We start from the raw sequence: 25,137 nt of genomic DNA on the forward strand, positions 1-25,137 counted from the left end.
TTGATCTGGTTCAAAATATAACACAAATCGCTAAAATAATAAGATAATAACTTTTTAGAAATCCTATGTAAATATATGGTTCTATTAAAATCATAAATTAATAATTTATCTGCATATACATTTTATATAAGTACAAACTAAATATTATATTGCTGGTTTTATATTCACAATGAAAAATACTTCTATTTTTTCTTAACATTTGAATATATTTTGATGATATTTAGTAAAGTTATGTCGAAAACTACATTTAAATTCTATGAAACATAGAAATACACACCAAATAATATAATAAAACAATATGAAAATCGAATTTCTAAAATTTAGTTAATGCATATACAGTAAAATAATTTTTTTCTTATTTTATAAATAATAATATTCAAACTAGAAAAAAATCTAAAAATACAAAATTTTGTAAATCAATAACTCTGTAAATTAATAAAATATCATAGTTCCAAAATTATTAATTTATAGAGTTTTTACTGTATATCGCATAATTCTCTTTACAATATCACTAATCTTATAATTAAAAGCTTCCTCCCATTACTCATTTGATATACAATTTTGTCCAAAAATATATAAATTACACTACGAAGTGCACTTCATGTTTTTTTTTCAAGCATTTCTCCCTTTATAATGGGCTTCTGTTAAGCATGTTTTCTTGATATATGAGATTTAGGGGTGTTCAATCCTGATTTCGATTCGGTTTTTTCGTTTTTTGGTATTTTGGTTTGTAAAAGATAGCTACTATATGAAAAATATATCTACTTTAGTTTGGTTCGGTTTATATACCTTTAGTTTTCGGTTTATTCAGTTTTATACCAAAATACCATAAATATATTTATCTTTTATTACATTTTGTTTCAAAAAAATATATTTATATTTTATAATTTTGTAAATTTTAATCTAGATAATTAAATATTGGATCTAATAAAACATGAAAACATTTTAAATTTTAAAATAGACTATTTTTATTTTATTTAAAATAATTAGTAAACATATTAATTTAATAAAAATAATATTTTATGTAGAATAAAAAATTAAAAATCCTTAATATTATTAATAATATCCTCAATAAAAAATTTAAAATTATGCTTTATTTAGTTTGATAAAAAATGAAAAAATAACTTTTTACTTAAAAAACAAAAATATTAAATTACTAAATCATAATTTTAGGTATGAAGATCATATTAATAAATAAATTATGTATATAATATTAATTATATTATATAATTTACATATAAGTATACTACTATATTTTCATTATTCTGTTTCTTTGGTTTGATCGTTTATATACAAACTATATCTATAAATCGCGATTTCTTAAAAATACTTCCATTCGGTATATTCGGTATTACCAAATACAAACCATTTTCTTTATTTCGGTTCGATTTTAATTAGTTCAGTTTTACCAGACTAAACATCCCTAAATAATTTAGACTACAAAAGTGTGTATTTGTGTTATCTACTTATGATCGGATTGGTGAAGATGGTTTCAGAATCAGAAAATGGTCATCATTTGAAAGTTATTTGGAAGACATTAAACTTTTAAAAAGAAGTTTCCTCAACTCAGACATCGTTCATGTACTCTGACGGAGAACGTACGAGCGGATAGCTTAGCACGCAGTGGTAGGAAACAGTCGTCTTTTATCGTTCACATGGATGCGGAATTACCGAATTGGTTTACAGAGTCAATATGAGTCTGTAAATGTTTTTTGCTGTCATAAAAAATATATATATGATCAGATTGGATTTTTTATATTAATTTACACTTGTAACACTTTCTATATACTGCTAGGCTAGTATTTCTTCGGTTCTATAGTTCTTTTCAAATCTACTTTTTAACAATTTTTATGTTTCTATTCTTTCTTACAAAAATGTATCTATTTCATCGTTACATTTTAGTTTAAACGCCCAATACTGGTAGCAGCTGATATATAGTTTTGTTACTCATAAACAAAACAAAAATTGTGGAATAAGTGAAAAGTTCACCATCATGATACAGAGCTTCAATGAAATTTTGGCACATAACTTAAAAATGGGTCGAATCAGGACCAGACCTCAACAAAAGCCCATCAAGCATGTGCTTGGGGCCTGACGAAGATATATATATTTTAGGGGCCAATTATAATCATAAAGAACATGTAGCTCTACTGGTAACATTGTTATATTTGTGGGAAAAGTCCCGAGTTCAAATCTTCTCAGCCACATCTTTTTACATTTTTACTGTTTTTAGAAACAAAAGGACCAAAAATATCATTTTGTTTGTAGGCCAATGTTTTTCATGTCCGGCCATGGGTCGAACTAACACAAAGTGATGGCATACAGACGGTCATCTATATTCCTACGTGGAACATTGAAAAGCTATTCTCATAAGTTTAGGTGGGGGTATTGGATTTAGAAATTTGATAGAATCAGAAGGAATTATAGTTTCCATTAAATTCCACTGTTATTCAATTATGGATTTCATCAATTCTTTTAAATTCTTTTGTTATTGGATTAAGCATTTGGAATCATTCTTTTAATTACTTTAAATTCTGTTGTTATTCAATATTTGATAGATTTTGTAGTAATGGTATTTGATAAGAATTTAATGGAAAATGTCATGTATAAATGTAAAGGGTCAATTCTTTGCTCTTATGCAGAGATTTGTAATGAATCGTAAGAAAACACAAACAGTAGCATTTCTCTACTTCTCATTTTTCCAGAAGTACGTGAAGAATGAAGAGACCTTTGTGGATGATAATTAACGAGTTACCGGCATATATAAAGAACAACAATTAACAAATATAAAGTCAATGTTGCCTTGTTGCTGAAGAAACCCAGTGTCTGTTAACCAAATCAAGATGCCTTCTGAGACTTTCGATTGTGTGCTTTCACACATCGTTGTTAAGAGCCTTTACGAACACAAGAGCAAGATAAAAAATGCAAATACTTGGAAAAAAACTATGGCAGAACTTAGAAGATATGTGGAGAGATGTTATGGTTTAGATGATCCATATATTTTATTTATTAGTATTATGATTTTAATAAATTTGCTACAATCCATAAACTATGTAGTACTAATTACTATTTTCTTTCAGTTTTAAGAATAAAATAAATTTTGTTACCTTTTTAAATACACAAGGATTCAAAAATTTATAGAATTTAGAGGAATTAGTATTCTCTCAAATTTATGTATATTCTTTTAAAATCCATAATTGAAGTAAGCATAAGAATTAGATAAATGCATTAAAATCTCATCAAATCTTTAAAAATACTGCAAAAGCTTTTCCTTATGAATTCTTTCAAATTCCTTGATTGAATACCACCCCCTTAATTAGTTGAAAACAATCATTATAACATGTCAAAACTTATATTGATCAGATTTTTTTTTTTTGGCAAAGGTCGCATAGTGTAGAGTGGAGCATTGGCGTCAACTATCAACCGTTTAAGGTTCCGAATGGTAAAAGCAGATCAAGCAGTGCAGATCAAGCAGATCATGCAGATCAAGCAGGACAAGTGCAGATCAAGCGGATCATGCAGGAGAGATGCAGATCAAGCAGAACAAGTTATGTTTCAAAGTTATGAATGGCAAAAGCAGTTCAAAAGTGCAGATCATATATTGAAACAATAAAGATTACACCAAAATATCAAAACACATAATAAAAAATACATAAACAAAGGTAAAATAATTTAATGATTTGCCCATAACATATCGGCAATGTTGTCTCTAATGTTTGTCATATGATCTCCATCAGCCATATTTGTTGTCTCCATGTCACTTATTTCATTTTCAGAATCTTCGTTGCTGGTATTTGTATGTCCCATTTCTTCAACAAAATCTTCATCAAAATAATTTGAAATTCTGATAAAATTATGCAATCCCATTGTAGCACTTACCACTCTTTTTTGAACTGCGATATCATATCTCGGAAATTCACTCAAAATCCTCCATTTCTTCTTCCAAACTCCAAATGTCCTTTCAATAACGGAACGTAGAGATGCATGACATCGATTAAACAGTTCTTGTTTATTCTTAGGAGGAGGACCATTGTTGAAATGAGACATGTGATACCTAATAACACCATTCCGAGAAGATCTATATGGAGCCAAAAAACCTTGCTTATTCGGATACCCAGAATCAGCTACATAATACTTGTCTCCTGGAGGCAAAGGAAAATCAGAATCACCGTCTTGTGCCATCGTGAGAACTGCTGTATCGTGACATGATCCGGGTGCTCCATTCCAAACATATGTAAACAACATATTGAGATCACATATCGCCATGATGTTAAATGATGTCCTATCATGTCGATTCCAGTACATTCCTTGTAGTTCAGGCTTCACTTTAACACATACATGAACTCCATCCACAGCTCCTACAAATCCACTAAAATATGGCCAATATCTTCTGTCCATTTGCAGCCTTTCAGGAATTCGAAGTAGTTCTCGTCTTGTTGGAGTCTTAACATAATCACAAGCAAGTAACTCTGTCGCCCTAAGAACTTCAAAAAATTTTCTATTCACTGTCTCTTGTGTCCGTCCAAACCGTAATCCAACATCTCTTTGAACTTCATTGTGCCCACAAATTCGCAAAAACATTGCCACACTCTCTTCAATGCTAACATTAAGAGTGGGATGTAAACCATATTTTGATTCCAATATGACACATAAAGATCTGAAAACACCAAGAGACATTCGTAGTAACTGAAGACACGCAGCATCATCTTCCTGTAGTCGACGCCAAATATTTCTCCATCCTAAACCACCATCGGTTTGAGGTGCTCCTCTTTCAAAGAAACGATTGTAATAACTCAATGATGGTTGAATTATTAACTCTTCAAACTGCTTATTTTCTAAATTCCATAACTCAAGTCTTTCATCGTGATTTAGACTGTGGGGATTTTGTGATCGCAACTGACATATACGAAAAGCCTGAAAATTTTAACCACAAAATAAAAAATTAAATCAATGAGAAATATCCTTAATCAAAAATACAATACATAACAGACATTACAAAAGAAAATATAAAACAAAACATAACGACTACAAACAAAGCACGAATCTTATTAAGCTAGTTATCCGATGTGGAATCACTTTCTTGTGTTTCATTTAGATTTAGTCCTCGTTCAGTTCCCCAGATATTGAATAATCCTCCTCGTCTTCGTGGACGTGATGCTTTACTTGTAGAAGCATAGTTTGTGAATTCCGGTGAAACTCCTCTGATAACATTCTCGGAAACAGGAACTTCCTTTTCACGTGTTGTAGTTTGTACTTCTGTTTCTAGGGAAAATCCATGTTGAACATTTCTCGGAGGAATATATTGTGGAGCATCTTGTGATGATCCCCATTGATGAGTGGTCGGTGATGATCCCCATTGAGGAACAGCAGATGTAAGACCCCATTGTTGAGTACTTGTTGATGAACCCCATTGTTGAGAATTTTGAGGCGCACCCCATTGTGGAAAAGGTTGTGTACCCCACTGCGGAACATTTGGCGGTGTACCCCATTGTGGAGCATTTGGCGGTGGACCACACTGCGGAGCATTTGAAGGTGAACTCCATTGCGGCGCATTTGGCGGTGTTCCCCATTGCGGGGCACTTGGAGGTGTTCCCCATTGTTGAAAACCAGAATTCCATTGCCCACAAGTTGGACTACCAAACTTTTGGCCAGATTCTAACCGCTTTCCCACGAATTCGCCGTCCGGTGTATATCCACTAAGAGCTTGTAAAAACTTCAACTTATCTTCTGTGGTTCTTTCGGCTCTGTCAATAAAGTACTTACGCCAAAATCTTTCTTCTTTAAATGCATGAATGCACGCCCAATAGAAATTGGTGTCATTTGGAAGATCTATTGATTCGAATATCTTCACCGCATTATCGAATTCACTGTAATCATCTTCATCAAAAGAATTTGGACGTAGTTGTTGCAAACTTTGGCGCTGAAACTCTCTAAAACCCGTCATCGTATCTGTCAGAGTTGTCTCGAATGATTGTTTTCTACGACTTCCTTGGGATCCACTCCTGGCAGCGATCCGGGAGGTTCCTGCACCTCTTTGTGAACTACTTCCACGCCTTAGTCCACTTCGTTGTTGAACTCTAGAAGTAGGAATCTGAAAATGATCAGCAGCTGGTGAAGAATTCTGACGCAAATTCTCACGGGTGAACTGATTTGAATGACGCATTTCATCATCAATATTAACGCGATAGACTTCTTCGCTTTCTTGTGTCTCCTGGACCTGAGTGTCTTGCATATCACCGCCATATGTTTCAGTTTCATCATTATTTTGACCATCATTCAGCAACTCTTCTCTTCTCTGGTGCAAGGAGTATTGAGATTGTGATTGGACGTCGTATAATACGAAACATCGTTGCATCACATCCCAAAGCTCCGGTGGTTTTCGTTTAAATGATTTTACAATCCTATCTACCTGTTAATAAGATTATGTAGTTTTTAGCTTACAAATATTATAGATATGTTATTTTTTAAATATATTTTGGTTGTAATGGATATTGTTTGTACTTACTTCACGATCTTTCCACCATGAATCAGACGCAGATATCACAGATGTCGTAGGATCAACCGAAATACCCGTAGAATTTTTCATTAGATGCTTGTACTTTTTGTATTTTCTTTTCAGCTGATCAAGTTTTTCTTTGAAGAACCGGTAGTTTACGCTGATATTATACATTTGGTTGAACTTAGCAACGACAAACTCTTTACCAGCGGATGTAGGATCTTTGAAACGATAATCGCTCATGGAAATCGCTCGATCGTACAACTCAATAAATACTCGTTCTCGGTTAGGATTCCATTTAAAATTGTCTTCCCTCTATAAATTTACACAATTTTGAATCATTTTATTTTAGTATTTATTAACTATTCTAAAACGTTAAAAAAATAATATATAATTACCCGTGCTGACGTTTCAGTAGGTAGATTTATATCTTCTTCATCAGAAAATGTTGTACTTTGTCGATGATTTGACGTCATATCTACAATTTTAAAATTTTATAAATAATATTAGATCGAGCTAATTAGGAACTATCTTTATAAGCAAAACATGAAAACATAGATTTAAAATCAGTTTGATAGTTAAACATGCATGTGGATTTTGGTAGATATCAAAGACCGTTGGAATCAAGAATAGCACATGTCCTAAAATGATCTCCAAGTTGATATTTAAATTTAACCATAAAATCTATATTAAAAAAATGGAGATGTTTATATTGATTTTATAATACAAAATCATTTTTTCGTACAAAATCATATTAATTTATGACTGATAAATTTAGAAATAATATCTTAATAATAAATGTATTACTTTCTAAAAAAATAATTATAATGTCATCTATATTTATTTGTTTTTTATTTTCGGTTTTACATTTTATGTGAATTAAAATGTAACACATATCTTTTTCCAATTGATACAAGTATAAAGTATTATACTAATAATTTACATGTATATGTTTTACATTGAAAATATATTTTTCAAAATATCTCTCTTTTTATATATACTTTCAATTTTTAATAGGTTGAATTAAAATATGACACATTTTCTCTTTTCAGTTAATATATATATATATAGTTATATTATTTTTTTACATGCATAAAATATAGCTTAAACTCTAAAATAAAACGTTCAAAAAAACCAAAATGTATCATATATATAGAGAGTTTTCCAAATAAATATTCTTATTACGATATATTATATTTGAACAAAAATAATTAATATAATTAATTAAATATAAATAACAATAACAATAAAAAGTAATTTACCTTATGTTGGAGAGAATTGAGGCACAACACTATTAGCAGAGGATAGCACAAATCTACGACAGTCTTTTTTAACTTCCACCCTACATCACAAGAGTTTTTCGATTAATAATTGAAACTAATATAAATAAATAGATACAATTTAACAAAATGAAAATAAAAGATAATATAACCTTAAGCTAGACAAAATGAATATTGCACAACACAGCCTAACCAGTACACACAACACAAACTACTGCACTTTTGTTTTAATTTCCATAATACAGAACACAACACGAGAGTTTCATTTTTATTGTCTAAGGATTTTTTTTTGGGTGACCGGATGTGTGAGAACTAGTAATTCGTAATGATTGAGGTACAACACAAGACAACACAAAGTTATAGCACCTTTTTTATCTTCCACCTTACAAACAAGAATTTTTTCCAATTAACTATACTATATTTTCAATTATAATTATTATTTATTTACATGCATATTTTATAGATTAAAACTCTAAAATATAAATGTTCAAAAAACTATAAAATTTATATCAGACATATAGAGTTTTCGAATTTCATATACTATATTTTCAATTTTAATATATTATATTTGACAAAAACTAATACATATATGTATATATATATTTATATTTATATAATTACGTAAATATAATAAAACTAAATTAAAAATTATTATTACCTTAAGCTGAAAATAATGATTGAGGCACAAGACAGCACAAAGTTACTGCACCTTCTTTTTTTATCTCCCACCCTACAACACAAGATTCTTTTTCTAATTAACTATACTATATTTTGAATTATTAATATATGTATTATATATGTGATCAAATTAATATATATGAATGAAACTTACTGTAAGAATGAATGAAGCTTACGACAGTACTAGTATAAAAGAACTACAACACTTTTTTTTCTAAGAATGGTAGTGTACATAATTTTTTTGGTTGTCTAGAACCTCTTTTAATCGAAGAAGTATGAAACTACGTATGTTCTTACTCTCTTTATTTATAAGTGGTGAATTATTAATATTTTCAGAATTAATTTAATTTTATTAAAAAATTCTATTGGATGAAAAAATGGTGGAATCCGTGAACTGCATCAAAAGTTGAGAGGGTAGAAGGACATGCAGATCATCTGCTTTTACATAGATAAAGAGTATGAATGGGAAGGGCAGGAGAGAAGCAGATCATATGAATTGCAGGAGAACTGCATTTTAACTCCCATTCACTATTTTTTTGTTTTAAAATTTGTTTTGCAGGAGATCTGCATGCAGATCAGATTTTTTTGTCTTTTTCTGAAAAAAGACAGATCTCCCACATGCAGTTTTGTCTACTAGCATTTGGTGGTGGTTTACTCTTTTTCTTTTCTTTTGACCAATAAATAATTTATTACAAAGTAATAATATATTTAATATTCTTATATAAAAAAAACACATTTTCATTCTATTTAACAACTTTTACAATACAAAATTTTTTGTTATAACATTTATCTAAATGTAACCTAAAAGTAAGAAATTTATTTTAAAACTACTTTAATTAGCTGATCTCCTACCTTTTTATTTTTTTTAAACTACTTTAACCTATAAGTAAGAAATTTATATATGTTAAAATTAATGTAGCTTTCTTAGATATCACAGTTATTACACTTAATTTGCTATCCAATAATTATGATTACCATTTTAATATGTTTATAGTTAGGTATCAATCTATTGTATTTTGACTTTTATTTCTAACTTTTATATACTTCAATCTAAATAAATTATATATATATATATATATATCATCTTTACGTACTGAATAAACGATATATATATTATATGTATATATATATTTTTAAAAATTATTTTAAAATAATCTACAGTTTGATCTAATATATTTTAATTCTAAAATATTTTAATGGATACAATAACTAATTTGTAGAATAATAATTATGAAAGAATAAATAAATTTTTAATTTTTTCTAAATAATTTTCAATTAAAATTGAACTTTTTTTTATAAATAATTGTGTATGTAAACACTTAATATGATAAAAAAATAAAAATTTGTAGTATATACATGTATTGTCTTTATATCTTTGGGTTTTAGATTTTAATATTTTTTATTATTTAAATATAATCTATTTATTTGAATCGTTTTTAATATTCAAAAGTGTATCTCTCCCGTTTGATATGCATCTCTCTCCCGCAAAATATGTTTGATCTGTCTGCATGATCTGTTTGATCTGCATCTCTCCTGCATGATCCGCTTGATCTGCAGCTCTCCTGCATGATCCGCTTGATCTGCACTTGTCCTGCTTGATCTGCATAATCCGCTTGATCTGTCCCGCTTGAACTGCTTTTACCATTCGGAACCAAAGACAAAAAAAGTTACCATTGGGCAGATCTCCTGCTTTTCTTTTCTGGAAAAGTTAAAAACTGTGATTGGCTGTGGCAGTACAAAAAATACTAATGTGCAGGACATCTGCTAACGATCTGCCTCACCATTCACACTCTAAAAGTAAGCTAGTCCATCTAAAATGGTGAGAGATATTTCAACTCTCCACAAACGTATTAGTGGCTTTACACAATAGCACCATCGGATTCGAGACCCAATTAATCATTATTAGTCAATATACGTTTCCTTACAAATTTTATTTTATAGCAGACAAAAGTCAAGTGAAAGAGAGTAGGATAACGGAAAGAAAATCAATTATCTTCTTAAAAATAAGGATAAGATCCAAATACTATTGGATCATGACATCTACATCTACACGTAAAAGATAATGAACCTAGAAGTTGTCGACATAGATGTGAAAATGTCTCTAATAATGACACATATCTATTAATTTCATTTAACACGTCTCTGTAATCACTTCATTCACTTTAGTGTATGATAAAATATTAATTTATTGAATGTGTCATACCCTTTTTATTCGAAAAATAATTTATTATTGGCTCTTTTTAGGCTTGTTGTTGGTTAATCACTGTATTGCTTGCTCGACTTTCATTGTGACATATGTGCCGTGAGAAAATCACCTTTCTAAATTTTGGATAAGTCGACAATTGAGACAGGGCCCAGGGCTCATAATAATATTTTCTTACTCTTGCAATATAAATGAGGGTTATGTAAGTAAATACTCCTTCCGTTTTTTAATATAAATCGTTTTGAAAAAAAATTTATGTTCTAAATTATATGACGTTTTCGGTTTTCTATATAAAATTTATTAACACTTAATGTTACATGATCAATGATAATATACCTTCTATTTTATTATTGGTTAATTTGTGATTATGTAAATAATTAATGATATTTTTGTTTAGAAAATATAAAAATTTAATGATTTTCTTAATCTATGTGATTAAAAACGGAGGGAGTACTGTGTTATATTATAAAGAATCTGTATTAAAAATAAGTTAAGCATAGTTAAGTCGTTTTTATGATAGCCATTTTTTCAGATTAGTCTATTAAACATGTAAAATAATATCAAATATAACAAGGATAAAACAAATATACTAAGTTATTTTTACAATAAAAACATTAAAACAAAATTATATAAGCTCCATTCCAATGTTAAATTATATCAAATATAATTAAACCATTGAAAAGGATTAAATAAAAAACTAACTGAAAATATTAAAACACATATTTAAATATAAAGCCTGTACAAAACTTAAAATACAAAAATTCTGTACAAATCATATTTTGTTAATTTATAAAACAAAAAAAAATATGATCAAGCTGTAGTACTTTGTATACTACAAGAAATCTGTATAAAAAATAAGCTAAAGCATAATTTCGTGTATGACTGTCACTAACTATTTCTGTCATTGTTAATTAGTTTTGATTTAGAAACTCAGGAATTTATTATTATTCTGTCTGATCTAGAAATTTTAATGTTTAAAAGCTAGTTGAGATATATTTATGTTTTTTTTATAAGTTATGTAAAATTAATGTTTAGTCTGTTTTATACTTTTAACATAATTTACTTTCATTAAAATTCAACTTTTTTAATACAACAGATTGAAGGAATTAACCGTCTTCTTTGATAATAAACACAATAACAAAATAAGATGATAGAAAATTTGAGACAAATCTCGTATCTGTCGGAATAACCTTCACGACAAAGTTGGATAGCTGAAAGTTAGTCACATAAAATCATGATGTCGAGCCCCAGCTTTCACCTACAAAAAAAAACTGAAGTAGTCTTAATTGCATCTCCTTGCCTCAAATATACCATTCCACAAAATGAAAAATCGGTGAGGAAACTGAAACTGAAATACACTTCTCCATTTGGTTAAGCATATCGACAAAAACCTTTTGAAGTAAACTGATTGCAATAAGAGAAAAAATTCAAGAAATAATATGAGAATATACTTCTTATTTCATAGAGATGAGTTCTTTCAGTCAAATGGATAAAAATTTTATTAGTGATTTTTTACAAAAAGATGTTGGAATATGATTATAATAATAATAATATTATTAATAGTCACCAAAAAGAGTAAACACTTACAAAATTTAGGAAATTTGGAAAAGCTGAGAAAATAATTGTTATGTAACGATTAATGGGTCTCCTATGTTCGTTCACTCGATCTGTGTGTTTCATTCCTTCCGATGGCTGGTGAATTATTATTTTTTGAAATCTTGTTAGTTTTGTTTAATGATTCTGCAATCACTACATGATCTTTTCATGTGCTTCAATCTCATTCACACATATCGCGAACCACTTGCTGCTAACTCACCCATTATTTGCTACTCTAGTCAAGCACGCCTAATTCTAGAAAGCTATCTTGATATGCCTCCAAAATAATTACACTTTTCTGATATAATTAATCAAAAAAATTATTTCAAGTCTTTCAACATGTACTATAAATTAAATTGATACAATAGTGTCTAATGCAAAAGATAGTCGACTGAGTAGGTGTGTGTATGACAGAAGTGATTCCATCAGTTCAACAACGAGGTAGTTATATTAAACTGTGGATAATAAACTAATATAAGTTAAATTAGATAACAGTAGTGAGCTAGGTGAACATAAAGTTTTTAAAAATTGCATAAAAATTAAGAAAGTTTAAAAAATTGCATAAAACAAATTGGTAATAAAAAACAAGCTTTCGAGAGGTTTTCACGCGCCTTATCGTTTTCCCTCTCAAGCTTTTTTTTCCTTGTTTATGAGGAGGTTTCTGGCTCCGGCAAGCTTTGCTGATTCGTGTGGAGATCTCCCTCCCTCTTTTTTTTGGCATATGATCTATTAAACAGAACAGACGAGCTCTGGTTTAGATCAGCTTCTCTTCTTCTCCGAGCGTCGGTGGGTCCTCTGGTGCGGTGGCCCTTAAGATATATCTGGTGCTTTAGTGGCATGTCGGAGTTGATGGTGTATTCACTGTTAGAGGATGATGGTGAGGCCATCTGACTCTGTTAGTCAGTCATCGGGCTGTGAAGTCTTGTCTTGATTGTTGAGAGTTAGGTTTGTTGACGTCAGTGCAACCCTGGGTGATGGTGGTTCACTAGGTGATGTTTTGACCGGTTTGAAGTTAGTGAACCGTGTAGACCCTCAGACCTGTGAAATGGAGAGCCTCTGGAGAAACTGAGGCGTTTAGGATTTTGGGAGTTGGAATATATTTTGGGATCTGGAGATAATTGGCTGTGGGACACCTTTAAAGGTGGGTACTCTAAAAATAAACCAATGACGGTCCAGTCATTTATGCATTGTTGTACACGCCAGTCTTTGGAGAGATCCGGACAGTTGGAAGTTTTGGCTATCACTGTTCATCGGAGCAGTCATTTATGCATTGTTCTCTTCTTCTTATGTCCGATTAGTTTCTTTTCTGCATGTTTCAGTTTGCTTTAACTTTTTCCTGTAACTTAGGTTCTAATGTTTCTACGAAACATCGGAAAATACTTGTTGCCGATACCTGTTTATGGGTTAAATTTAATGTATTTACTATTTAAAAATTGGTTATTGAAATTTTTTTACTAGCAAGCGAATTAGTGAGGAACATAATAAATAAATCCTTTATCCACTTTATAAGATATTTTGGCTAAAACACTAGGATAAAAAACTACAAATACTTTCGTTTTCACAGGAATTTTTCTTTTATTTAATATTTAACTAAAAGTACTTAATAAAAGCACAAACTTAATCGGAAACTATTAAGGTACAGAATATTAAAGAAGTATCAAATTTTCAAAAAAAAATTGAAGAAGAAAATATTAAATAAAATGGAACAAAAGAGAACTTCAAAAACAAGTTAAAAATGAGACCAGAAGGAAAAGGAAGTAAATTATTATTATTACTATTATTATTATTATTATTTAAACAAGGATAAGTGAAGATGATGGGTGATGTTCCAAAGGAGATGAGGGACAAGATGTGATTTGCATATGGATGTAAAAAGATGTTTCATGTGGGAACATGTCTTAGTGGAAATATCCTTAAATGGAGACAGCATCTTAAATTAAGGCCGATGTACCCTACCTGTTCTTAATAATAAATGCCTCTGCTTCTGTGGCTTCATAGTGAGATTTTCATCAATTTCACAAATTTGGGGTCTTAAAAATAAAATAATTTAGAGGCTAGTGAGTACTTAACTATCATCATTGTGTATCGCTTTTCTTGTTCTTGTTTAAAAAACTGTAATAATATGTGTAAGTAAATCGATGTAATTGAGTGATTCGACTTCAGACAAAAGAGCAAAGATAGAGATGGGTGACACGGGAACTCCACTTCTTATGTCTCTTTGGTCTCTTACACATGTTCCGTTTTATTCGAATCCCATCGTTGGTCACTTATTGTGTTATAAGAAAATTTTAACATTCGCATAACCAGATACAATGCTTTTTGTTGTCATTAAGAACACATAACTAGAAATTTTGGGTGTAATTAATACCTAATAAGTGGATAACCTATTGAAAACTAGCTATAAAGTCTCATCTAGCTATAAAGATCTTTTGATGAATGTCCAGCAAAGATATTGTTTTTATACCAATCTTTCTACTAATGGTTAAGACTTAAGAACAAAACAGAATTATAGTACATAGTTTTTACCCCAAAAAGTACATAGTTTAAACTAGCTTTCTGTTTTATCTAGCCTAACGTCACGTTTGTTGTTAATCGAAACAATTTATCATTTTCTACTCTATATATGTTTGATGGAAAAATAATTGAATAAACCGTAAATCCGTGAAGAAGCAATATGTTGAACCATTCTCTAGCTTGTGAAAAAATTGCGTGTCTGAAATAGTTGTGGTTAAGTGGTGGGTGATATTTGAAAATGTGCTAAAACACTCTTTCCGGGGTTTGAGCTTTCTTCAAAACAAAATCATAGTTATGTTGAAAATTTGAGCTTAAACTTAGGCCAGTTTATAAAAAACGTTTTTGAGCTTAAACTTCTGCCAGACAGTTTACAAGTAGTCTAGTAACATGTGATTTAGTTATTTATTAATATTAGTAAAAAAATATTTCAAATTTAGACTACAGATGTAGTGCCTCTTTAAAGAGAAGTCCACACTGTAAGATTAACTAAGTTCCTAACACACTGACTGGATCAGCTGATTAAATATATAAGAAAATAGGTTCTATCTTATCTATCTATGTGTTCTTAAGTATATAAATGAATAAAGAAGATATATAACATAGAACATAAATCTTGCTTGTCCTAGTTAAGGTTAAGAGAGAGATGATACCTTTTTGGAATTTACATAATGAATAAAGGAATTACAATGTTTCATGATATATATTTCCTATATCTTAATTCATCTACCAAAAACTAGTCAAAACTCCACTACCATTCTAGAGACATTTAGGGCATGACTGGTTCAAATGCATTGGCTCCGGTTGCGGAAGTTTACGGATGCAGGTAGTTGCGGTTTCTAGCGATTTTAAGAAATTTGTATGACTGGTTCTACAGTTAAAAATTAGTGCGTTTGCGAGATATTTATGACTGGTTAACTACCAAATGCAGCAGTAATTAAATAATAAATTAACAATATTTACATTTTATATAATTATAAAAATATCAAAAATCATAATATTATAATAAATATAAAAATTATATTTAGAAAGCTATAGTTTTAATTTTTTTTTAAATTACAGAAAATATTTTTATTTTAAAATTTTATAATATGAATTAACATATAATAGATATATTTTTGTATTTTTATAATTTCAATTAATTTTTTTATTAAATATTTTATTTTTGTATTTATACTGTTTAAAAAAAAGAAAAAAAAATTATCCCGCAACCGCAAACGCTAGCTGAAACTAGCTTTTGAATTTATGAGGTTTATAACAGTTTTAAATGGTTTAGAACGGTGTGAGTGATTGTTGCAAAATACCAATAACCGCTACCAACCGTAAAAACTGCGTTTGTGGGTGGTAGCGGGGAAACCAGTCATACCCTTAATCCGGAAAAAATATGTTTTCCTTCATAGAGTTTATTTTTCTAACTAAAACTGAGTTGTTTAAAAAGTTTAATTCAAAAGAGCTTCACTTCGAAGTTGAATCAATCCAATAAAAATTCATATTAAAAAAATTGTCCAACGTTCAAATCTTATTATTTATGTCTTACTCTGAATTCCAATCAAACTAAAATTAAAAGTTAAACCAAATTATTTTGGCAACCTTATAAGAATTTTACCAATCTAACTAAGCTAAATAAGAAGGATATAAGCTGAATTCCTTCATGCTATATTTTTTTTAATTTCTTTCGTACGTACATATGCATCACTTTAATCGTTGAGACAAGCATATGATTATATGTAAGATCAACCAGCAGATAGCATTCATCAAACCTTGTTTTATTTCCACAAACACTATGTAGGAAGCAAGTCTTGACCAACATCTTCATTTAGAGATCTGTGCTATTATTTGAAACGGTAAAATAGTATCCAACTTGCTTAGAAAAAAAACAGCATGTAACTTGAAAATGATTTACGATGGAAAATTGCAACAGCCAGTTTAAGTAATTCCTTTATTAAACGATGAAACAAATAAGCTGGAAGACAAAAAAAGAAAAAAAGAAAAGAAATCTCAATTCACCCCTTTAAAGCTTCCACATGCAAGATCGATGATGATACCACCTTCACTCTTTTTTTTCTCTTCAACAAGTATTTAAACTCTCGAATATTAAGATTATATAAATAGTGAAACCTCCTGCCATATTTTTCAACCTTTGGACCTATATGTCTGACTATCGGTGTCAAATCAAACCAGTTAGGATTTTTTTGGTTTAATGTTGCCTACAGTTCTTAAGCTTCTCACCTATAATTCTTTCCGGTCAACATTCCATTTTTGAATAAGGCCTCAACCTATCGCTCCCAAACCTCCTCCTATGGGTGTATCAACATCGATTTATTTAATAATCAGTTGTTTTCCAAACATTAGTTTTTGGATTTCAAATGAAACGTCCTTTCGGATCCTTTCATCCTTTAAATACATCTATTTCTCTTTCCGTTGTAGTAGTCTTCGTTATTCAGTTTGCCGTTGAATTAATCTTTAGTTATATTAAGCTTTTAGGCATCTAGATTAATATAATCGTTGCGCACAAACAAAAAGAATAGTGAAACCTCAAAACACTATATATTTTTGATCTTAGTCCTTACATTTATAACTTATATATAAATATACTAGTATTAATTTTAATCACTTTAAGCCTTATAATTATATCTATTGAAATATTGATACATATATTTAAAACCAGAATTATTAATATAAAATGAAATTATTTAAACTAAAATATATTTACCTTACACAAAAACAATAATAATACGTTGAGCAATATAATACAAATTAAATATTACAATATAATAATTAATATATTAGAAAATAAAGATTACAAAATTACTTAAATATCACACAAATGATATTCAAAATCTGGTAAATTTGATTATAGTGTCACAAACACCAGGGGTAATAATTGGGATCCATAATATGCTGTCAATTCTCTCTGAAAATTAGATGTATGAGATATCCGGATACGGATCCAGATCCGAATATATTAATTTTTAAGTCCAGATATCCAGTTTTTAATTTATATTTTATTAGTAATTATTTTTTTAATATTAATATGTTATACATAAAATCAGTTTTATAATATTATATTTTAAATATATATATATATATATATATATATAATATAAACATTCTATAAATATTTAATTTTTTTTATTTCTAGTATTCTATTTTTTTAAATAGTTTTATTATTTTCTGAATCTAAATACTCGCAGATATAATAATATCTAATAGGTATCCAAAATTCAGATATATAAAAACCACGAATCTATCCAAATACAGACTAAAATCATGTATCCAACGGATCTAGATCTTGATCGAGAGCTATCCTAAATTTTCTGGATATCACGATCCGTCGCCTGTCCCACCCCTAACAAGCACTAACTAAATAACTCATTATAGTTGTAGACAAAGGACTCTGTCAAACCGTAGGAAGGTAGAACAGGGGTCCCCTCTTCTTCTTCTTCCTCCATGTGATACCTCGCTTTATAAGCTTCTCAAATTTTTGTGGTTTTGCTTTTTCCTTTTAATAGTCATGCATCTTAGTTTTGTACATTTTTTTTGTGGTATTTTCTTTTAAATTTTAATCAATTGTGGAATGTCGCATATCTAATAACAACAATTAAGCCAAAACTAAATCAAGTTAACTCAAGCAACATGGTCTAGTGCTGGTTAGGTCAGGACCCGAGAGAAGTAAATGACATTCTTTTGATCTTAGTGTGCATGATTTCAATTCATAATGGGAACTAAGCCGTTTTGTTGGCCCACTTTGACTCGTAAGGTTCCCCCTAGGTGTTCAGTTCGCAATGAATTTGTTGAAAATATTTTATAAGGAGATTTATCGCTCGGGGAATATAATAGCCATAGCCCCTCACTTATTAATAAAAAAGGAGAATTTTAAATTTGAGTTAAAAAAAAACTGTTTATACAATTTATTTGTCTTCACTTTGATATGAACCACTTATAATGCTTAAAGGTCTCTATAGGTGTTAAATGTTATTTCTTCGTATATATATAAAGTTAAATGTGTTTTGTGTTTTTCTCAAAATCATCTAAGCATATAGTGCACTAAAAATTTATACCTCAACATTTATTTGAGAAACAAACCTCGACACTTATTTAATTTTTTTTTGTAAGGTAACTCATATCTCATTTTCTCCCATCTTCTTATTATTTGACCAACAAAAATTAAAAAAACTATTTAATAATTCACAAAAGATTCTAAACATATTCTAATCATATATTTTTGGTGTTGAAAATCCATACTATATCATATCATTTAGTGCTTAAATTTTGAAATTGAATATATATATATATATATATGATTAAATGTATATAAAATATTTATTTTATATTACTTAATTGAAATTTTAGTGGTAAAACTCTGCAACTATTTTTGAATTGGAAGAAAATCTCTGAATTAATTTTCAGTGTTTTAACAAAGCCAAATAAGAAAAATTTCATTAACTTCTCAAACTTCTTCACCAAGCCGGATAACTAATGACGGTTTTCTTATTTTGCTTGGTCAAAGAGCACCATCAATGGTTTAACTCATCTATATAAATAAAGTTGGGATTGCTTCTCTCCGAGGGTGTCCACCTAGAATTTCAGCTCACTAATTCGTGCATCCTAGAGCCGCCATTTATTCCGGTCTTTAAAACACATCGTTTCATTTAATTTGGTAAGCAATATTGGTGGACTTCGATTAGAATTGTGTTTTATGTTTTGCTTAATAAAGCTCATTCACTACAAGAAAAAAGAGTGATACCCGACAACCATATTAAACATAATTTTAATCGGGAACGAGTGCTTTCTATCATTTTTCGACAATCCTAATTTCATTAGAGTTTGGTTCTAGAAAATAACCATTTGTTGGAAAAATTCGGTAAGTTACGATAACAAATATTGTCGGAATTTTTTATCGAAAAATCATCTGAATGTACTAATGATTTTTTGAGTAATCCACCTCCGATTAATTTCCGGCAGCTGATAACATTTATACAAAAATAATTGTTTTAATTAAATTATAAAAAGTATTAAAAATCTTCATAGATTTCATTGCATAATAAATGTAAAAATTTAATTAAAAAAATCAAAAGGAAAGAACGGATCTCGTATTGACAATAAATTTGATAAAATTGGTGGTGTATGATGCAACAGTGGTGATAGCGGATGAGAAGTGAGCGGAATGGAAGTAGTGGTAAACAAAATTGTAGTGGTGGTCGTGCAAGGCGTTGCGGTGGCTCAATGCAAAGAAAGGAGCTGCGGCAGCGGCGGTGAAGAAGTTGCGGTAGCAGCGGTGAAGGAGTTGCGGCAGTGGCGATGCAAGGAGTTGGGGCAGAGGCCATGAAGGAGTTGCGGCAGATGCGGTGAAAAATGTGCGGACAGTGGTGGTGCAAGGTTTTGCGGCAGTTGCGGTGGAACAAGGAGTTTCACGGTATTTTTTTTTCACAAGAAAGTAGATCTAAAAAGAAAAGAGAGAAAGATTAGGAAGAAGAAAAAGAAAGATATGAAATTAAAGATATTGAGCTACTCTTCTCCACCATTCGTTTGATATATAGATAAAATTAAAGACGATTAATAAAAAAAATATTTTTATGCTAAAACACAACCAATTTTGTCCAGAATCTTTTTTCCATTACACATTTCAGTTTGATCAAATTAAAACATAATATTATATATATATATATATATATATATTGTCTATTGCAAAACTGTAAATATAGTTAGATTGATAAATCTATTTAATCACTAAATAAAAAAAACTATTTATATGTCTGTTTGTTTTTAAGATTACAGACGATAATTCAATTATTCTAAAGCTCATTTTAAAAAAATCAGTCGTAAATTAAATTAATTTCAACATAACATTTTTAATAAACAAGATAAATGACTATATAGTTAACTTTTATCATTTAATTAACTTTTATTTGTGTAGCTTGCTTTCTTGAATATAATTTTTCAGTTATGGAAATTAAATAGTATTAGTACAAATAATTTTAGTTCGTTCATAATAAATAAAACAAAACAAAATTTTTATTTACCTGCCATAATTTATTTGTGTAACCGGTTCATTGTATATTTAAGGTATATTACAACATGAAGACTATTTAAAGCGCTCACAGTATATCAATACCATAACTTTATAACATAAAGACAACTATTATTATTTTTTGGACAACATAAACAAGTATTGTAAATAAAAAAAATATATCTTATTACATATAATCTTTCCTGACTTAAAATTTTTTTAAAGACAAAAAATTATTATCATACACATTTTTTGCAAATGAAATCTTTAAACACAAACCACAAAATTATATTAAAAAAAAAATCTAGATCGTAAGTAAAGTATATTCAGCTCGTAGGGCGGACCGATCATAGTTTTTTTTTTTTTTTTTTGAACACCACCGATCATAGTTTTCTATAATAGTTTGTTTAACTGCTTGCCGCTGACCTGACATTATTTTCGTAAAATCCTGCAACAATTGTTAGTCAATCTATTTTTACTTGGAATCTACATTGTCCAATAGCCTAACTTTCTTTAACTGGCTTTGCAGTCCGTTCGTTATTTATTTGTACTATCATCGTTCCATGGTCAGTTTACATTCACTTAATCTAAGCCAAAAATGTTATTGGTTAACAAGAAACATTTGATAACTAGAAAAAAAAAGTCATCTTCTAAATTCATTTCTTAAAGGAATTAAAAAAAATGATTGTTAATGATATAATCCCATCAACTATTTTGAGGCCGAAGAAAACCCATCAGTCAACTTTTAATGTTTTAACACTTAAACTCAAAAACCATTAATACATGTCATTCTTCATCACATAATTATAGATGGATGGTATATATGTTAATGATTTGTAAATTAAGGGTTTCAAATATTAAAAAATTAGTTAAAGCATTTTTCGATTCAAGAATATTTAAAGTGTTTTATCACTTAAAATCCTACTTAATTCAAAATTTTAGTACAAAATATATTTTTGAAACATGATATATATATATATATATATATATTATCTAAAATAAAACAAGTATCAATAATAAATTAAAAGTAAAATATTGTTTTAATAATAAAATTTTATAGTAAAATCGTTAAATAAATAATAAAATTAAATACAAAAGGCAATCAAATAAAGTCAAACAATCACTAGTATACCCTAAAAACAAACAAATAATATTTGTTTTTGAAAATCCTAATTAGTTTGGATAATATAGTTTATTTTATTTTCAATTATAGTCATAGAAACGATAGAAATACATATGTATAAATTTTAGCATAAATGATATGCGATCTAAATAATGTTTTTTTTTAAAAAATATTTCAGTGATCGAGTACTCTCCTTACCATTATATAAACCAATACGCTTAAAATAAAATGTGTAAGAAAAAATAAAAATATCAATAAATTTGTAGGAAAAGGAGAAATAAATTATAATTAATGTGTTGAATTTCAACCTCAATTACAAATAATTTCATTTTACTTATTATTATACTAATGAAAATAACCATTAAGAAAAATATAAAATAGTTACATTTTGAGAAATTTTTTCTTATTAAGTAAATAAATTTATGACTTCAAGCAAGAAAACAAAAATAAATAGTGAAAATTAATTTGATTGTCGCTGAGCAGTTTTTGAATATCCAATAGATCTCTCCCACTATTCATATGAAAGAAAACTAAATATTTAAATATTTTTTATCAAATTTATAATATTTTGTTATTTCTTACTTTTTTATTCATGTAAAAGGCGGATTTAATCTTAGTCGATTGATAGAAACTAATAAACTAACAAAGTATTCCTTTTCTTCTCCTTCCTTATTTCGGAGACTAATTTCAGCCTACTTGTGAATTTGTGATGATGAAACAGACGAGTTAGGTGAAACTTTTTTATTGGATCAAGATGTTTTTTACTGTGCTTTGCTATTCTGTTAATTTTTCAATCAATTATCGAAGTTGGTCATACATTGCATGGAAATTTATTATTGAAATAAAAACTCTACCATTTCAGTGCCAAATGAACATAGCATGGAAATTTCACTAAAAATAAAATGCTCCTTATAAAAACTTTGGACCTTTGTTATACCTACCAAAAATGAATATGGTGGAAACTAGTGGTAGACCACACATTCCTGAAGTGTGGAGGCCAAAATGGTTAAGTGTATGCCCCAAATGGGTAGTGTATGAGATATGTGTCGTAAAATCTCTGGTTCTTGAGCAATTAAGGAATGTCCATCTATATTGGAATTGTCTTAAATTAGAAAAGGCAAACCGTCATTGGTCCTTTCAATAATTTATTAGAAGTGTCTGTAATCTGTATTTCGGTGTTACTTTATTCCTTTTCAATTCCATTGTTATGTATGGAGTCTCCGATTTTTAATATAATTTAATAAAAATTTAAACGTTGAGCTACATAAACACTATTTTTTACTTAAAGGTATTAAAAGTACTTTTAACTATTCAAAAATCTAAACCATGATACAATATTTACAAATATTAAGTAGAAATGAACATTTCAGTAAGTTAACATATTGAGGTAAGCAGTTCATATTAATTTATCTGTTGTGTGTTGATTGCTTTTGGAATACTTGAAAACACTTTAGCATTTTTAGTTTTTCTTATTATTATTTCTAATTTTTCAAATGTACCAAATAATTTAAAATAAAAGTTCTTGCCTGAATATTCTCTAGAAATCCAAAAGACATGATCAAAATGAGAGAAGACTGTTGTCGTTGTAAAAGCTCTCAGAACTGTAGATACATAATGGTCTAACTTTATAATAATGTGGGAAATTAAAAAAAAACGTGTTCAACTACTTATTTTTGCTCTAGATTATGCACATTTTTATGTTACAATTAATTTTATTGTCTGCAAGTTTGAATAAAATATATAGAAACTAATATCTTGGTTTTAAAAGATTTATAAATACATCAAACCATATCGACATAATCCTATAGTATAAAAATCTAAAACTAGAGCCAAAAATTTATAACCTTAATTCTACATCAACATTTTTTTTTAAATTAACTCCTTATAATTAATTATATATTTGAGTTCATGGTTACTCAAATAACAAACAGTGTCATTTATGTGTTGCCTCCTTACTGCGTCCGAATAGGAACGGACTTGACGCAATGCTCTGCGATTAGTATTTCAGACTTCTATTTATGTGTTGTGGAAGGAGAAGAACTCTAGAAGGCATGGCGGCGCATCAGTGGAGAGGACTACTAAAGTCATTGGAAAGCTTGTCAAAAATCAAATTTCCTCCCTGAAATACATGGGAAATCACAAGCTAGAGCCTCTACTTAGGAGATGGTTTGATGTCTACACCGATTAGGACATATCATTCTTTTATTCATTACACCTTAGATTAGCTTATCATCATAATGTAAATCCAACTTTCAGTTTTGATCAATAAATTTGAAATTTAATTTTAAAAATGGATACAATTACACTTTACCAATTTGCAAAGCTCATAAATTAGTTTTATTATTTCTACTATATATATATTTTCCAAAGAATAACCATATCAAATAGCTTGAAATGTAAGTCCATGACAATTTTTGTTTGTGACTGTTCACTTCTTTTGGTCCATTACAAGTGTATGTGATCTTCGTTAGCCCAATGGTTGATCCCTATTTTAAGTTTTTTAAAACATTCTATTTTATAATTTGGAATGAGTTTTTGTCGGATCCTAAAAATCACTAACATTTTTTATTTTTTTTTCAAATTTGCAGAGTATCAAAAGTCATTTTCAAATATATCAAGATATTTTGATTTTTTTTGGGGGGGGGGGGGAGGGGGGGGGGGGGAGAGAGGGGTTAAAGCACTTAGTTATGGAACTATAATGGACAATATTCCAAAAATCAGTTTAGAACTGTTGTATTACAAGATACAAGATAGGAATTAATAATTTATATAACTATTTTTTTTTATAAATAATGAGCTCACATTTTGTATATTAGATTTTTCCCATGGCATTTCCTTAATTAGTTTCTGCACTGTCACAAGAATATTGAATAAAACCATTTCCTTTTTATATACACTTAACCAAAATTTAGATGTTTATTTGCTTTGTTTTTTACCTTGCACTTAAGTTTCTTGAGATTTTTTTCTCCATAGTGGATAGATTTTGAATGGATTATAATTTCTGGAAAAAAAATAGAACATGTTAACAGAAAATAGAATCATTATAAAATTTAACTTAAAACGCAAAAATAAAGAAATTGGACTTTTACCATTTATTTAATTTGATTTATACAAAATAATAAATTTAAAATAGTCCGTATATATAGAGCGTGAGTCATATTAGCATTAAATAAGTCATCATGTGTTTCACATGTGAATACATCTTGTAGGTGGAATATAATAATTTTGGCTTTTCTATCG

General features: G+C 28.9%; 1 protein-coding gene and 1 pseudogene across 1 annotated transcript; both read right to left on the bottom strand.

The window, feature by feature from the left end:
* Nucleotides 1-3,385: 3,385 nt before the first annotated feature.
* LOC106350485 lies at nucleotides 3,386-4,903 on the bottom strand (annotated as a pseudogene).
* A 130-nt stretch (nucleotides 4,904-5,033) lies between these two features.
* On the bottom strand, nucleotides 5,034-8,901 carry LOC106417377. Its single transcript, XM_022701900.2, has 2 exons — nucleotides 6,506-8,901; nucleotides 5,034-6,409 (listed from the first exon to the last, which is right to left on the bottom strand). The coding sequence occupies exons 1-2, from the start codon at nucleotides 6,737-6,739 to the stop codon at nucleotides 5,054-5,056; spliced, it is 1,590 nt and encodes a 529-aa protein (XP_022557621.2). The 5' UTR covers nucleotides 6,740-8,901; the 3' UTR covers nucleotides 5,034-5,053.
* Between the last annotated feature and the right edge of the window lie 16,236 nt (nucleotides 8,902-25,137).

This window comes from Brassica napus, chromosome A4 (genome assembly GCF_020379485.1).
Source record: "Brassica napus cultivar Da-Ae chromosome A4, Da-Ae, whole genome shotgun sequence".
Lineage (NCBI taxonomy): Eukaryota > Viridiplantae > Streptophyta > Magnoliopsida > Brassicales > Brassicaceae > Brassica > Brassica napus.